The sequence below is a fragment of the Melanerpes formicivorus genome, unplaced genomic scaffold (genome assembly GCF_026170545.1).
Source record: "Melanerpes formicivorus ecotype bairdi unplaced genomic scaffold, bMelFor1.0.p_v2 SCAF_17, whole genome shotgun sequence".
Taxonomy (NCBI): domain Eukaryota; kingdom Metazoa; phylum Chordata; class Aves; order Piciformes; family Picidae; genus Melanerpes; species Melanerpes formicivorus.
The window spans coordinates 10,554,432-10,569,229 of NW_027142369.1; the positions used below are offsets into that span (position 1 = coordinate 10,554,432).

The window sequence follows — 14,798 nt, forward strand, 5'->3', positions numbered from 1 at the left end:
TTCTTAAGGTATGCAAGAGGCAAAACTGTTCATGCCCATTACAGTTACACTTCAGTAGCAGTGAGCTTTTAAGTAGTGCTCCAGGTCCCTCAACGTGAGCTGGACCAGGTAACTTGTCTGGCTGAAAATGAGCAGTTTAGAAAGTCGTTTCAAAACAGTTTAAATCACTCTCACTCGAGTCTGCCAGTTTCACCTTCTCCATTATGTCAACATTGGTACTTGCATATCTGGAGCTGAGCTAGGTATCCTTCGTAAGATTAGTAATGTTTGGAGGGTTCAGACACTCACTACCTGCACAAGCAGGGAGGATGGGACTAACCCATCAAAGCAACCACCTCTTAGCACTGCCCTTGAGTTCATTCCCTTAAGAAAAAAAAAAAAAAAAGGAAAAAAAAGAAAAAGAAAGGAAAAAAAAAAAGGCAGCTGTACCTCAGAGGGTTCTGGTCACACCACTAAATGAGGTCTGCTGCTCACGTAAGTCTTTTTTTTTCTTTTTTTTTTTTTTTTTTTTTTTTCCCCCTGCCAGAAATATAGGGGAAAGAGTTGATAGTATTTTAAAATGGAATAGTCATATTAACGCAAGTAATTTTTTCTGGGAAAAAAGAAAACAAAAACAAAACTCACGAAGCACCGAGCCATTAGGTAAGCAATTTTCAACGTATGGTATTCAACAACGCTCTCTACAAGCTCTCGTTGTGCTGTTCGCTATACATATAAATACGCTTTATAAAAAAAAAAAAGGCGAAAGCGCAGAATGGTTCAGACAGCAATCATACAGATGGCTAGAGAAACCCGGGGGTGAGGGGTGCAAGCCTGCTGAAACCCTGTCGCCGAGAAGCCGCTGCTTCCGGCTCTCATGACGGAGGGACATCGGGAACTGCGAGCCCTGGCTGCAGAGTTCGGTCCTGGCGGCTTCCAGCCCAGCCAGGCCGGCCCCAGGGGTCCACAGAGGGCCCCTCCTGCCAGCAGCCCTCCCCGGAAAGAGGAATTTGGACCCCAGCAAGAAGGCCCGGTGCGGTACCTCAGCGTTGGCAGGATTTTACCTCAGCATTGCCGGGTTTTTTACCTCAACCGACAGACCTCACTCTGGTGGCAGCCGGCGCTCGTCCGCCTCGCTCCCAACCCGCAGAGGGACGGGAAGGGCGATAGCGATGGCAATGGCGATGGCGATGACGAGCCGCTAGCCGCGGACGCTGCGCAGCCCCCGACCAGCACCGCCTCCTCTTCCTCCGGCAGCACTCCCCTTTCCCGGCTGTCCCGACGGCCGCGGCGGGCGCCAATGAGGCGGCGCATCCCAGCGGCAGGCTCCAGTGGGCGGGTGCGGAGGGCGGGCCGCGGGCCGGGAGGCGGTGGCAGCACGCTCGGTTGTGAGTGAGTGAGTGTGTGTGAGTGAGTGCCATGGCCGGAGCCCGCTGAGAGTGACAATAGGAACGAGCCGGAGCGCGACCCCGACGCCCACTGGGATCCCCCCTCTTACCTGAGCCAGCCGCCGGCGGAAAAAGCCTTTCTTCCCCTCGCAGCACCGCGGCGCCGCCTGCCTGGCCTGCCCCCACCCCGGTCGCCTGCACCGCGCCCGCCGCTCCCCCTCGGCTCGGCCCGCACTCGGCTTCCCTCGCGTTCCTCCCATACTGCCTCCTCAGGGCCCCTCCGCAGGGCTCCGCCGGGAATGTGAGTGAGGCAGCAGCCATCGCAGGCAGGGGGCCGCGCCGAGTGCATGGGACTGAGCGGAGCCCGAGCAGCCGCCCGCTCCTGAACCCGCCGCCAACGCCGCCCTGCGCTGGGGAGGCCGCCAACGCCGCCGAGGCCTACAGGCTCCTGCGCCGCCGCCGCCGCGGCAGGGACCGAGCCCGGCGCGTATCATATTCGGGCCGCCGCCGCCAGGCATCGGCTGCGCTCCACCAAGCCCGGCTCACGCCGCCGCCGCCGCCTCCCTCCCGTCTCCGGCTTCTCTACCAGGAGGGTCAAGGTAACTTCATCCCTCCGGCCCTCCGCGCCGGCCCGCGGGGGAGCGGCGAGGCGGCGGCGGTGGTGCGGGGAGGAGGCGCGGGCGGGCCGAGGCGGGGTGGGGGGGGGGGGGCAGGCGGCGGTGAGGAGGCGCTGGGGGCTGCGGGGAGGACATGTTCCAGCTGCGGTGCTCCGCGGCTCCCTTCTGGAAATGACAGCCGATAGCAGCAGGCGGGAGGCAGCTAATTACACCTCTGCTTCCCCAGCGCGGAGCGAGCCTCTGGCTCCCTTCCCCTGTGATAACCGTCGTTATTTTCACGTCCACTCGCCTCTCCGTAGATTACACCCCCCCCACACCCCCCCCCCCTCCGCTCTGGGGACCAGCAGATCTGATGTGCGTGGCTTCTTATTTACCAAAATACTTCGGGAATAAAATAGGATTCTCTGCTGAAAGAAGCGAGAGGCAGTGGCTGGGTTTGCAGCTTTCCTACTGGCACACAATAAATAATCTAGGGCTTTTTTTTTTTTTTAAATCCGCTGTTGGTTGAAACGGTGTGTTTGACTGTGTATTCAGTGGGGCGAATGTTCATTTGGAGAGGTGAAAAAAAGATCAGTGTTTATTGTAGGGTTGTTAGGCTGGATGTAGTCCTGTTGAATTAGAATTAGATTTTAATAATTTATAAAGCAGGTTAGAAAAACTGTTACTAAATTTACAGCAGGGAAGTGTCAGTAAAGCCTCTTGCTGACACAATGATCCCGCAGTTTAAGTGATCTACTTTAGTCTCTATCCATTATTATTATGTTTTTTTGTAATGTAATTTTGAGAGAGCATGCAAACCTTTCTGCAGAAATGGTTACACTTTAATGATGCACGTGATGAGGAGGTGAATCTCTTTTGATGAGATGAAATAGGGCCAACCACTTCAAGCTTTAAGAATATATTTTTGCTGATATTTTCAGGATTTGGTTTATGTAACAGGTAACTTTGTGTTTGTATGTTTTATAGCAGACTGTTGAAATCTTAGAAGTGGGTTGCTGAAGTACAGGCCATTCTATTTCAGTTTATCTGACTTCTTTATTTATTAATCTTGGCTCAGGCCTGATTGCCCTGATGATGATGGCATTTTTTGTCCCCCGATGATAAACAAGACCAGTTTAAGGTGCAGGTTCGTGTTGCTGATAGTATATTATATTTAGAAAGTCTAAGTAGGTAGTGAAAGAATACCTCAGGAGAAATCAAAAAGATGGAATAAGGCTTTTTCATTATAGTAATGCCAGCTGCACAGTTCAGCTCCTGGGGGCTGCACATGCTTCCTCCAAGAAGCTTTGGAGTTTATACTTCCATTTTTGATAGATGCAGTGCATGTTATATGTAATTTTGCATTATTGCTTTTTTGTTGCAATAAATCATATCATCTAAAGCTTTTCTTAAGAAAAACCCCAATAATGGCTATGTCAGTGGATTTAATATTTTATGAAGTAGTTGAGTAACCAAATATTTTAATAAAACAAGTACTCGAAAGTGTTCTCTATAGTGTGAAATCAACTTCTTTTAGCATACGAGTCACTTTGGTAATTGAAGTCAACAGACATTGAGGATGAGTAATGCTTTCCAAGGACATGTTCTAAGACCCTGATCCTGCAGACGCTTATGCCGATGCTTAACTTTGCCCGAGTGTGTAGCCTTACTGAAATCAACAGTGCTGCTCTTGTTAATGTGATGATGTTATTAATGCAGATAGTTCTCTTGATTTCCGTAGAGATGCACATGCTGGTGCTCAAGTTAACTGTACACAGAGCTGCTTGAGATATGTAGGCCTAAGTTCCTCCCAGCTCGATTCCCTTAAGTATTACTCCTGTGTTTCACCAAGATGTGATGGGCCTTTTTAACAGACAGGACAAATCTAGTAAATACAATAGCTGGATAGATTAATTCACTGTTTGAATCTTTTATTTTGGTATTTCTTAGTAGTATGGAATCAGCTACAGAAGTACTGCCAAGGAAAGTTTTACAGGAAGAAGCAATGCTTATTTCATAGACCATCTGATACAGTTGGGAAACAAACTTTGCAGAAACCTTTTTTGGCTCTGTTTCTCCCTGCAAACCTTGCCTGGCTTATGCCCTTAGAATAGTTATGGCTACCACACTGCTATTCTTACAGAAATACTGGAACGTGGAGTAACTGTGTAAAGAGGCTCACAAGAAAGTAACAGTATTTGTAAAATGAAGAGTAAAGAAGTGGTGTGTGAAATTTGTCAGTGTTAGTGAAGCATGGCACTACTTTTTGCTATGCTCTCTTAAATTTCTGTAGTCTTGTGCAAATAAACCAAATTTTTCTTCTGTCCTATTTTTTTTTTTTTTTGGTCTTATGTATATTGATGGCCTTAATGCCAAAACCTCATTTGTACCTTTAGTGTACCCATTTTTTAGCATGCGTGGTCCCTTGCAGAATGACTTGAAATGACTTTGTCCTAAAGAAAATACAGGTTAGGGCTACAATCCTATGTCAAGTCTTAGGTGTTTGAAGTTCTCTTGGTGTTATGATGTCAGCATTAGGTCTGGATTTTTCCTGTAAAGGATTTTTAGCAAATGAGAGACACAGATAAAAAATGTGAGAAGACTTACTCCAATATTCCATTAAGTGTATTCTGTACAATTTATGTGTACGTTGGTTTGTATGCACATTAGCTCTCTTTAACAGTTGATCTGGGTGAGTGGTCATTAGAGGACCAGTGTAGAAAGATTTTTTCTTAAAAATTTTATGTTAATCTTTACCTCCTTCATCCATTTGGAATATATTTGTAATGTTTGTTTTCCTTCAGTAGGGATATGTCCTCAGCACCAACTACTCCTCCATCAGTGGATAAAGTAGACGGATTTTCTCGGAAGTCCGTCAGAAAAGCCAGACAGAAGAGGTCACAGAGCTCCTCCCAGTTTAGGTCTCAGGGCAAGCCTATTGAGTTAACTCCCCTGCCTCTGCTAAAAGGTAAGATCAAGAAGGATTTTTAATAGATTTAATCTAAATTTAAAGTATTCTATTGCCAGAAATTGCAGGGAAATTTTGCCAGCGATGAGAAATATTTTGTGCCATAAATGTATGTACTTAAGCACTAAAAAATATTTAATCTGTGATTTGAGGGTGTGGTAACTGTTTGCAGTACACTATTGCTGACCTGTATCATGACTTGAATTTTCAAGGCATTTAGGCTGTGTGTATTTTAGTTTGTGAAACCTCAACAGTTGAGGCAAATGAACATTAGTTTTGGTAAGGGTAAACTGAGTTGTGAGCAGAGGGAAACTAGTTTTTAGTATTTTTCCTTGATGTGTGGGTTGCAGTCTTTGACAGTGGTACCAAATGCAGCCCAGAGGCATGTTTTGAATGCCCTACAGCGAGATGTTAGAGGTGAGATGGGACCCTCTCTCATACTGTTTGTAAATAGGTAGCTCGCAGCTCCTGGCTTCTTGAAATTGAAAGGTCCCATGAGCTGCAGCCTCTCAAGAGGAAAGATGCTGCAGATCAGGTCTTAGGCAAGACACTTCTGTTTTGAGAGCCTGCATATCGTATCTCTGGTTGAGTTTCTGCTGCCAGATTTAACCTCTAATTTGGGGAAAAAAAAATTACAATTCAGCGTACTACTCTTGAAAGGATGCTGGTCTCTCCGTAATATCTTGAATGCTTCCCCTAAATCCTAGTTGTCTTTGAATTTCTGTACAAATCCAGAGGCCAAAAGCACCTCCCAGAATTATGTCTGTCTGAGGAAGGGGTAATTGCCTTTCAGAAGTGTTTCTTTTACACTGAATTATCAAACAGTTTATTTAGTTGTGGATTTTTTCATTGCTGTTCTTTTTTTTCTGCTTTAAGTTGTGAAAATAAGCGTAGTTGGTGCTGATAATTCTGGAAAATAGCAAGATTGATAGGCTTTTGTATTATGTCTCACTTTTTGTGGGCAAATATATTTCCTACATTCCCCCCTCAACCTGTTTGACAGATCTGTTAATCAGAATATTGAAATACGTATTAAATGTTTTATGGCACTTTGGTTTAGTTCCTAACCCCACTTGGTCATATGAGGAGAGAAATGGCCAAAAAACCCTCAACCCCAAACCAGCCTCCACAAAAGACTCACAATTCAATGTGTGTCATTTAATTTAATTAAAATTAGAATTCTAGGATTAGTTCTGGTGGTGGTGTTGAAACTTCTGTGTCTTCTTTCTGTGGGATACCTGTGAAACTCCACACGTGTCTATACTGGGTCAAGAGAAAGGTCTATGCAGCCCAATTGCATTGTGCCTGGCAGTGACCTACTTGGAAGTGCAGAGAATAGATGGGTGGGAGGCCTGGAGTAATGCTCTACAGGAATGCTCTCCCCTGTTCAGCATTTCTCAGTTTAGGGTCTGCCAGTGGACTTGACTTTGTAGTCTGCAATGAGTATTGTTTTATGACTTTTTCCTCACTGTTTTGTGACTGTGCTAAAGAAGTAGATGCTCCTTTAAAATAAGTTAAAAACTTTTGCAGGTAATTTTTAATAGACAGGTAATTTCCTTCGAAAATTGCTACACTTCTGAAGGTGAATAGTTTATTCTTTGACTTAAGTAGAAAACAGTGAGATTTGTATTTGTATAAACGAAGACATTGATGTTAACAGTTATTTCATTCTGTTAGGTAGTTCAGGAGATAAATTAGGCATGTGCACAAGCATTAAGAAGAATGTTGCCTTTGTCTGAAGACTTGGTCTGGCAGAAGCACAGACATAGGCAGGTGCTTAATTTGACTATGGTAGCTAGTCCAGTGGATTGAGATATAAAACTATAATAAGATAAAACAAACAGATGGGGAGCAGAGTGTTGGTGAGACATTTATGATTAGTGTCATAATGAGTTACTGTGGTCCAGCTTCAAGTTAAGAATCTGATCCTGTGAGTTCGTTTTCCCTATTTGACCTAATGCAGATTCCTAGAGGCACGGGGGTCTACCTGCTCAGATTAATTTGCAGGATTTGGGCCTAACAATCTATCTGAAACAACAGTGCTATTGATCCCTGCTGAAGGGACACTGGCAGTGAAAAATCATGCTACTTGTTTGTAGTCTTGATCTACATTAATATTTACAATATTAAGTATTATTAAACCTGAAAGAAGCGAGGAAATAATGTTCTCCATTTTTTCATGCTTTTCTTGGCCAATTATCTGAAAGTCCTAATTTTTTAAGCTTCTAGGTTTACACTTAACCTTCCAACAAGTGACTAGTCCTCTTGCTTTAGTCTATTAACGGTAAGATTTATAATTTTATCCTTTTTGTTGGAGTCTTTCAGACCAAAACAGGAAAGAGTTTTCAGCAAAATACTTCTTAAAGTCTCAGAAAATTGAAATCAGTTTGGATATCTTTAGTTCCTAAGCTTATTTAAGCTTACTGTTTTGTGTAAATTTCAAGTTTAATTAAACCTCTTCAGAAATATTTCAGTACAGGAAGTTTTTATAGGACAGACATTGAGTTCAACCTTAGATGTATTTCATATTTGTCACAGAGGGGATTTACTGACAAAACTGTACTTGCTGTGCTCCCTTCTTTTCTGTTTGTGGTGGGTTTGTTGTTTTTTTGGTAACTGCATTGCATATTGACATTTGCAGGCTGCCTTCTCTTGGCACTTTTATGGACTTCAGTGTTTTCTTGATTACAGGAATCATGTGTGCAGAAAACTAGATAAGTGCTTGGTTCATTTTTTGCAAGTTTTTATACTATGGCTGACACCATAATGATTTGAGCACCTTCCAGTAGTGTATTAAGTGACGTGACTACACATCTGTCACATCTTATCTGCTCTCATTCGTTTCCCTAGGGGCAGAGTCATACATAGTGAAATGGCTTGTTTTGGTAGTGTTTTAATGCAGTCTGTTGCCTTCTGTGAACATACATGCCTGTTTTGCAAAAACTGATTGATATGTCACCCTTGTTGTTCACTTGGTGTGGTGGGTTAAAATACTTCAAGAAAGAAAAATGGAAGGGACAGTATATTTTGATGCTGTGTGCAAATCTGAAGGATAACCTGCTATTTAGGAAATGTAATAAGAACTGGAATTTTCAGTATTGATTATTCCAGAATAGGCAAATTAGTTTGTTACTGTTGTGTGGTGTGTTGTGTTTTTTTCCCCCCAATTAAAAGAAGTGTATGTATTGTATCTTTTTGTAAACAAAAGAATAAGAGAATAAGACATGCCTTCTGAAGGGCTTTGTTGGGCTGCCTTTAGGCTTTCTAAAGCTACAGACCAAAAAACTGCTCTGTTTGCCTGTTGTAAACACTAAACCTTTCCTGAAAATGTAATTATATTTTTATCTTGTGTATTGCGACTAAACCTGTTTTGGAGCTATTCCCCTTCCCCCCCCCCCCCCTTATTTTAGTATGACTAATGTCCCGTAAAACTCTTTGAAATTAGCATTTTTTTCTTTGTTTCAAATGTAGAGGAATGGGTTGAGAAGTGCTTATGGGAGTTGTGATAGACTTGCCCTTCATTTGTACTCCTATATATGTTTTAATCTCAAATGCATTTTAAAATGTTTGCATGCTCTTGCCAGTGCAGTATGGCTTTGGGTTTTGGCTTTACTTTTTTAAAAGAGGCTGCTGGTCAGGGCTGGCAGGTCTCTTGGATAACTGATTTGTAGCTGAACAGTTTCAATTAAGAGCCCTTTTCTGGGAATGAGTACTTCCACCTCTCTACCTTAGTCAAACCCAGCCCAAATTTGTTAATGAAGTTTGTGGCATGCCTCAGAGCATGCTTGTTGGGTAGAGAAAGATAATACTGTGTGTGCACTGGATAGGTGTATTATTTATTGGAGGGTTATTTTACTTTCATTTTGCATACTTCCTTGTTTTTCTTGCAAGTCTGTAAAGGGCAGAAGTGCAGTGTTAGAAAGCAATTGTTAGAAAGTAGTTGGTTGGAAAAAAGTATTACTGTAGTACTGGGCATGTGAAGAAAGAGCAATTTCAGTATTACCTCTAAAAGGTGAAGAGTGAGTTAATTTGTTTTTCTTCCAGTATCTGTAGTGGAGGGGAGTGTCCATTGGATGAAGACATCCATAAAGATGACTAAAAAGATCATATGTCTTATGAATATGTGTTTATCATCTTGAGAAACTGCACAGAAAACTTGCATGTTATTCGCAGTATTCTTCTCATCTCCTTCACCCTCATTAAAAAGACATGTTAAAGCAAACCATCCAAAAGTAAGACTTATATTTTAAATTAGTGTATCCCATTTTTGTAATTTCAGTGTTTTCCTGTTTTTATTTTTTCCTATCAACTTCCCATGTTTTCCAGTGATCTAATACAATTAGTGTAGCTTACTTCTAAGTTTTCTAAACTCTTGTAGATTTTTATTGAAAACAGCTCAAAATATGATTTTTATTTCTGGCTGATTTTTCTTCCTTAGAACAGGCCATCAGAACAGAAGTTTTCTGTCAACAATACCAGTTGCTTTGCTACCTCAATATTATGAAATTTATCGAGCTTCTAATACGTTTATCAGATAGTTTCCATGGCATTAAAGAATTGCTGTAGTGGCAACAGCAGAGCATTGCGTGGTCAAAAAGGGAGAATCTCTTTTCACTTGCTGTTTGCTTTTGATCATTGTATTATTTCCCTAAAGTTGAGATTTTATTACAAGCTATCTATAGGTCAAATGGTGAAGTTCCTAAATAGTAATAAATCATACCAGCTCCAAAAGACTTTTGACTGAGAATTGCAAGATGTGCATTTACTTTTCCAAATAGCTGCTTTTTGGTTTTTAAAAAAATCTCCTTTATGATAAAGAATTCTGGTTATTTCAGACTCGGGGATACTGCTTTCAGAACTGTACATACGGGAATTAGTTGTTGAGTTGTGGAAGAGGAAGGATAGAGCTATTTTCTCTTGAGTTCATGGGGGTTGGCTACTCATCTCCTCTGCTACACTGAAATTTTGAATGCTTTACTGGTATCAATAAACTGTTAGTAGAATGCTTAGGCTAAATACTTTCTACTATCTTACAAACAGGAATTTAGAGTCAAAGTGGTTGAATAAATATTGTTTTCCATGATTGGCAGTAGATCCCAGGACTCCTAATTCATTTTGTGGAAGAAATGCTAGAGCTTGGTTAGCATTCTTAAGCATCAGTCCTGGAACTGCTTTTAGGAATTTTCTGCCCGTTCTGGCTGAAATAAACCTGGACATAATGGGACATCTTTGTGTAAAATCTGGGATTAGGACCACAATCCCAAAATGGAGAGGGACTTAGCCTATTCATTATTTTTTCTTAAGATGTATGAGATTCTTATCATACAGAATTATTTTCTTCACTTTCTCTTGTGGCCTTGGCAGTTTTTCTCTGATTATATACTTAACTTTCTTTTTAATTTTAACATCTGGTAGTTGTGGAATAATTCTTTCCAATAATCTTAAAGATCTTTGGTGGTTCCTAACAAGTGTGTGTTTGATGGTGTTTAGAAGGGGCCATACAATCATAACATATGGTCTTTTTGATTTGTTTTAGCTTGCTTGTTTTTGTTTCCCCCATTTGGAATGTAGTTCTGTAGAGAATGAACATGTGTAGAAATGCTGACCCGAAATTAAGATCATAGTAAAAGAATACTTCCTTATTTTAAGTGTGCTACTGAAACTGCAGTTGGTGAGAAACTCTGTCGGCTTAGCCCTGATCTTCCAGGGTTTCCATTCAGTTGCGTTTATTTCTGAGTCTCTTTTAAGTCTGGTGATTTTCCTATGGCTGTGGTGGTAGTGGCTTTTTTTGTTTGCTTATGTGCCTTTTCATTTGCTTTTTAATGAAGCTCTCAGTGTAACTATTTCACTTGTGGTATTTCTGTCTACCATCTGGGTATGTTACATGCTGGTCATTCCCACCTTTTCCTTGTCTTTTTTAATTAATTAAATTTTCAAGTGAACCAACTTGGAATTACTACATGGAATACATTTTTCCTATTCTTTACAAGAATAACTTCAAAACATTGATATTTTTCTGCAGGAATATTTAGACTTTACCATCATCAGAAACTTTTGTTTTCAGTCTGTGTTTATACATTATGTCTCTCTAATATTTCTCTAATAATATTACCATTTTCTTTCTGTGTCCAAGTGTAACCCTGTGGGTCTGTAATAGAACCTCCTGTTTCTGTAATAAGTACCTCCTTTATATTCCTTTTCCAAAGCACCTTTGACAAATTTAAGTTATGGCTTAGCTATGCAATTATTTCTATATAGTACACATCACTGTTGAAGTACACTGCTGCTTTTATAATTAGTTACGATATGGAGGTTTACTGTTGTGAAAGGGATGTTTTCTGTCTCTGAATTATTATGTTTATTTATAAAATAGGTGTATATTAAATGTGTATAATGTATATCTGTGTATATAAATAAGTTATATATTTAATGTCATATATAACATTTAGGTTTTGAGCTTGTTTTGTGTTTTTAAAATTCAGTACTTAAAGTGGGATACTACTTGTGCTCATTGATAGTGCTTTGTAGTAAGCAAGCAATCCCTTCACATTCATCCGTTGTGTGCTACTGCCTCCCTGAGAACAGAGCACTTTCATTTATGCTTTCTGGGGAGTGGGAGGAGGACAGAAAACTATTTTTAGATTCAGGGTAACTTCCTTTCACCTACGTTTTTTTTCCTTCAAGTTATTACTGTTTCTGTGGCTCCATCAGGCAAAAATCCTCAGAAATAGCAGGCAAGAGGACTCGCTGAATTCAGTGAGTTTATCATAGAGTTGGGCATTTATGGATTAGTGATGGAACTGTGTAATGTTGGTAATCGTCTAATCCACAAGTATCTGCAAATGGCACACGTTACTTCAAAAAAAGTTAAGGAAAATCTGTCAGAAAAATATTAGTCTTCTTTCAAAAGGATATGCCTGGGCTTTTAGTTTGGAACCTCGCTGGTTTTAAGTGTCAGTTGTCATTGCAGGTGCAGTTACATGACGCTTTATTTCTCATGGCAGAGCTTCAAGTAGTTCCCAAGTATACACTACAGTACACTGCTGCTCATCTTTGATGAGATAAATGTTTGTGGGGCCACAGTGTAAACCAGATTGTTAAAAATATTATGCCTCCTCCTGATTTTAGTGGTGTGCTTGATCTTGCGTCCTCTCAAGCAGTTAACTGAGAAAAACTGAAACAGTAGTGGACTTCCATGTATGGTTGATAGATTCTCTGTGAGGTTTTCTCCTTAAGAATTAAAAAATAAATAAATAAGTTGCAGCTACAGTCGGAGGATCTTTGTCAAGAATTTTCCAAAGATAAGGCAGCTGTTGAAAGAACTGGCATAAAATACTTTTGTGCCCTTAACTGTTGCACTTGATTGAAAAATTGTCTGTTTTGGACAAAGTCTTGAATTTAAGCTACACGTTTTTGATTAGCAGTGATAATGATTTACATTTTTTTTCCCCACCATTAGATGTTTCTAGTGGATAGTGGAATGTCTATAATTTTGAAAATGTCTGTAGTCTTAGATTGGTTTAACATATATATTAATATATATTAAATGTATGTATTGGTTTAGTATTTTTCAATATCATCTAGAAAGTTTGTTTTTCAAGTCACAGTATGTCTGATATTAATTCTGTTAAATCATGCTGTTTGTAATACAATAACTTTAAAATACTTCAACACTTCACGATGTTTTTACTAATGCACTTTTATAAGAAAAGGTCACTAGTTTGTCTTTATGGCCATTATTAATTTCTCTACTACTTTTTCCTTTCTGATGTGTGTGACACATTCATAACTTTGGTATTTTCCTTGCCCATGAAGTGCAAGGAAAGTCCTTCCCCTAGTATTTGCAAGAGTCTGGGACACTATGACAGAGTTGATGTACCTGGTTAAATGGGCAGAATGGATGGCAAGATGAAAAGGAACCATTTCTGGGAGCTTCCTGTAAGAAAAAATAGAACAGCAGATTGCTGTAAAGTCTGAATGTTGTTGGATGCATTGCTAGTTCTTCTGTAACAGCTTCTTGTGTTTCCCTGACCCAAAAAGCTTGTTTTAATAACTTAATGTTGGGCTTCAGAACTGACCAGTTTATGAGAGGTGTAGGCAAGCAGTTTATTATTCTGATTATACAAGTTTGTGCATAATTAGGGGATTTGGAACATTTTAATGAATTAAAAAAGATTTGTCTGCTGCAAAACATCAAATCGCATACATAGCCTTCCTTACTTGATGGGCGTTTTGCAGAGGCTAAAGGAAATCATCAGTGGTACCTCAGGGATGGTGAATAAATGCAGGTAACTGTGTACCTACTGGTAAATTAATTTTAGGACTTGACCTCCCAGTTGGAGATCATAGTTAAATACTCAGAGTAATTTTTATTCAGAAAAATTAGATACCTTCATGAAAAACAAGGTTAAGCTGAAATTGTATGGTGTCTGGAGAAGTACTTTACTGTCATATTGCATGTTATGGTTTTCATTGTGAATAGTGGCTGGGAATAAATGTAGTTGGTATAATGGGAGGGAAGTCCTTCTTTAGGTATTCTTTTACTGTAAGGTTAAGAGTCTCATTAGAATTACTGTTTTTAATGGGTTTCTAACTCTTTTTTGAGGAACTTCAGAAAAAAAATGGTTTGTGTTGGCTGTGGTCCGTAGTTTTCTGTGGGATTCATGGAAGATTTTTGAAAAGTTTTGTACTTACTCAATCAGTTTTGTATGTATTGTGTGAAATCTTTGTCATACCTGTCTGATCTGAGCTGGCCTTCGGTTGGTTGTGATTTCTGTGCCTCTTTGCAGACTCATGAGTTCAATATTATCCTGATTTTCTTGATTTCTTTTTTTGTATATGGGGTTGCTTGTACCAATCTTGGATTTTTGAGTTTTAAAATGCAAGTGGCAGGAATTTTATTTGTTGTTTTTAAAGTCTTGAAAATACTGTCATATGGATTGCCTTGTAAAGGAAGATTACTGCAGATTGAATTTCTCATGTTAAAAATGTGATGTTGGGGATAGTCAGAATATGAAGAAAGGATGAGTCTATATTTTAGAGGAATTAAATATTGTTATTTGTTTTTTATGGTACTCGATTGGTTGTAGTGTGAATGCAGAAACTTCCGTTAGATTTCTTTGCAAGTTTAGCTTGTGTGTTCTCCTCTTTCACATTTGAACAACAGGACACAGATGTTCCATGCAGTCTCTTTATAAATAAGAAAAGTTGATCTTATTAAAGTGTTTTCTGATTTCACACAAGGTTAACTATTCAAAATTGTTTATAGGGAATATGTTTTTCCATCTTTGTGAAAACAAAGGTGCAAAAGGCAGTGATTGCAGCTGAGACAATTCTTCAGTCACTGTAGAGAATATAACTGAGTTGGTGAATATTGTCAGTGTTACCAAGGGAGGATGAATTTGGCAGCTTTGTTATCCTTGGTGTTTTCAAATAACATTTTTGGGATAGCTTTTTAAAGAAATTAGGTAGTCTTGGTTCTCCTGCACTTTGAATTTATTTCACCCAGACTATACTTCTCCTTTCTTCTTTGCTTGTTCTTTGTTGTTGTTTTTTAGCACTGCCTTCCTTAGGCTCACTTTCTGCTGCTTCTTATAACCGCTGATTGATACAATTCACTTATTTTTCCACAAGAGGGTGATAAAACTCACTGATACATGTGAAAACAAGCATCCAGGTGGACTGCTGAGATTGAGATTGAAAATCTCAATATAATATAATTAGATACATTTATAAAGGAAAAAAATAGTCTGATCATCTTCTTAAGCTCCATCAGTGTGTTAGAGTAGTTATTTGCACTTTTGGAGACAAGACTAGACCTGTTGGGGTGAAGGTCCACCCTGTGAAGAGCATGCTAGTGCTATCCAG

The 14,798-nt window shown here is 40.0% G+C and overlaps 1 protein-coding gene across 3 annotated transcripts in view; it reads left to right on the forward strand.

Moving 5' to 3' along the window:
• Positions 1 to 1,346: 1,346 nt before the first annotated feature.
• PPP2R5E (protein phosphatase 2 regulatory subunit B'epsilon) overlaps positions 1,347 to 14,798 on the forward strand; it is a 74,137-nt gene continuing 60,685 nt past the window's right edge. Inside the window, exons 1-2 of one of the 3 annotated variants that reach the window (XM_068148923.1) lie at positions 1,347 to 1,966; positions 4,768 to 4,931. In XM_068148923.1, the coding sequence (XP_068005024.1) occupies positions 4,775 to 4,931 (157 nt within the window). In that variant the 5' untranslated portion in view covers positions 1,347 to 1,966; positions 4,768 to 4,774. Of the gene's footprint in view, positions 1,967 to 4,767; positions 4,932 to 14,798 lie in introns of those variants that run through there. The other 2 variants (XM_068148924.1, XM_068148922.1) reach the window with 2 other exon arrangements.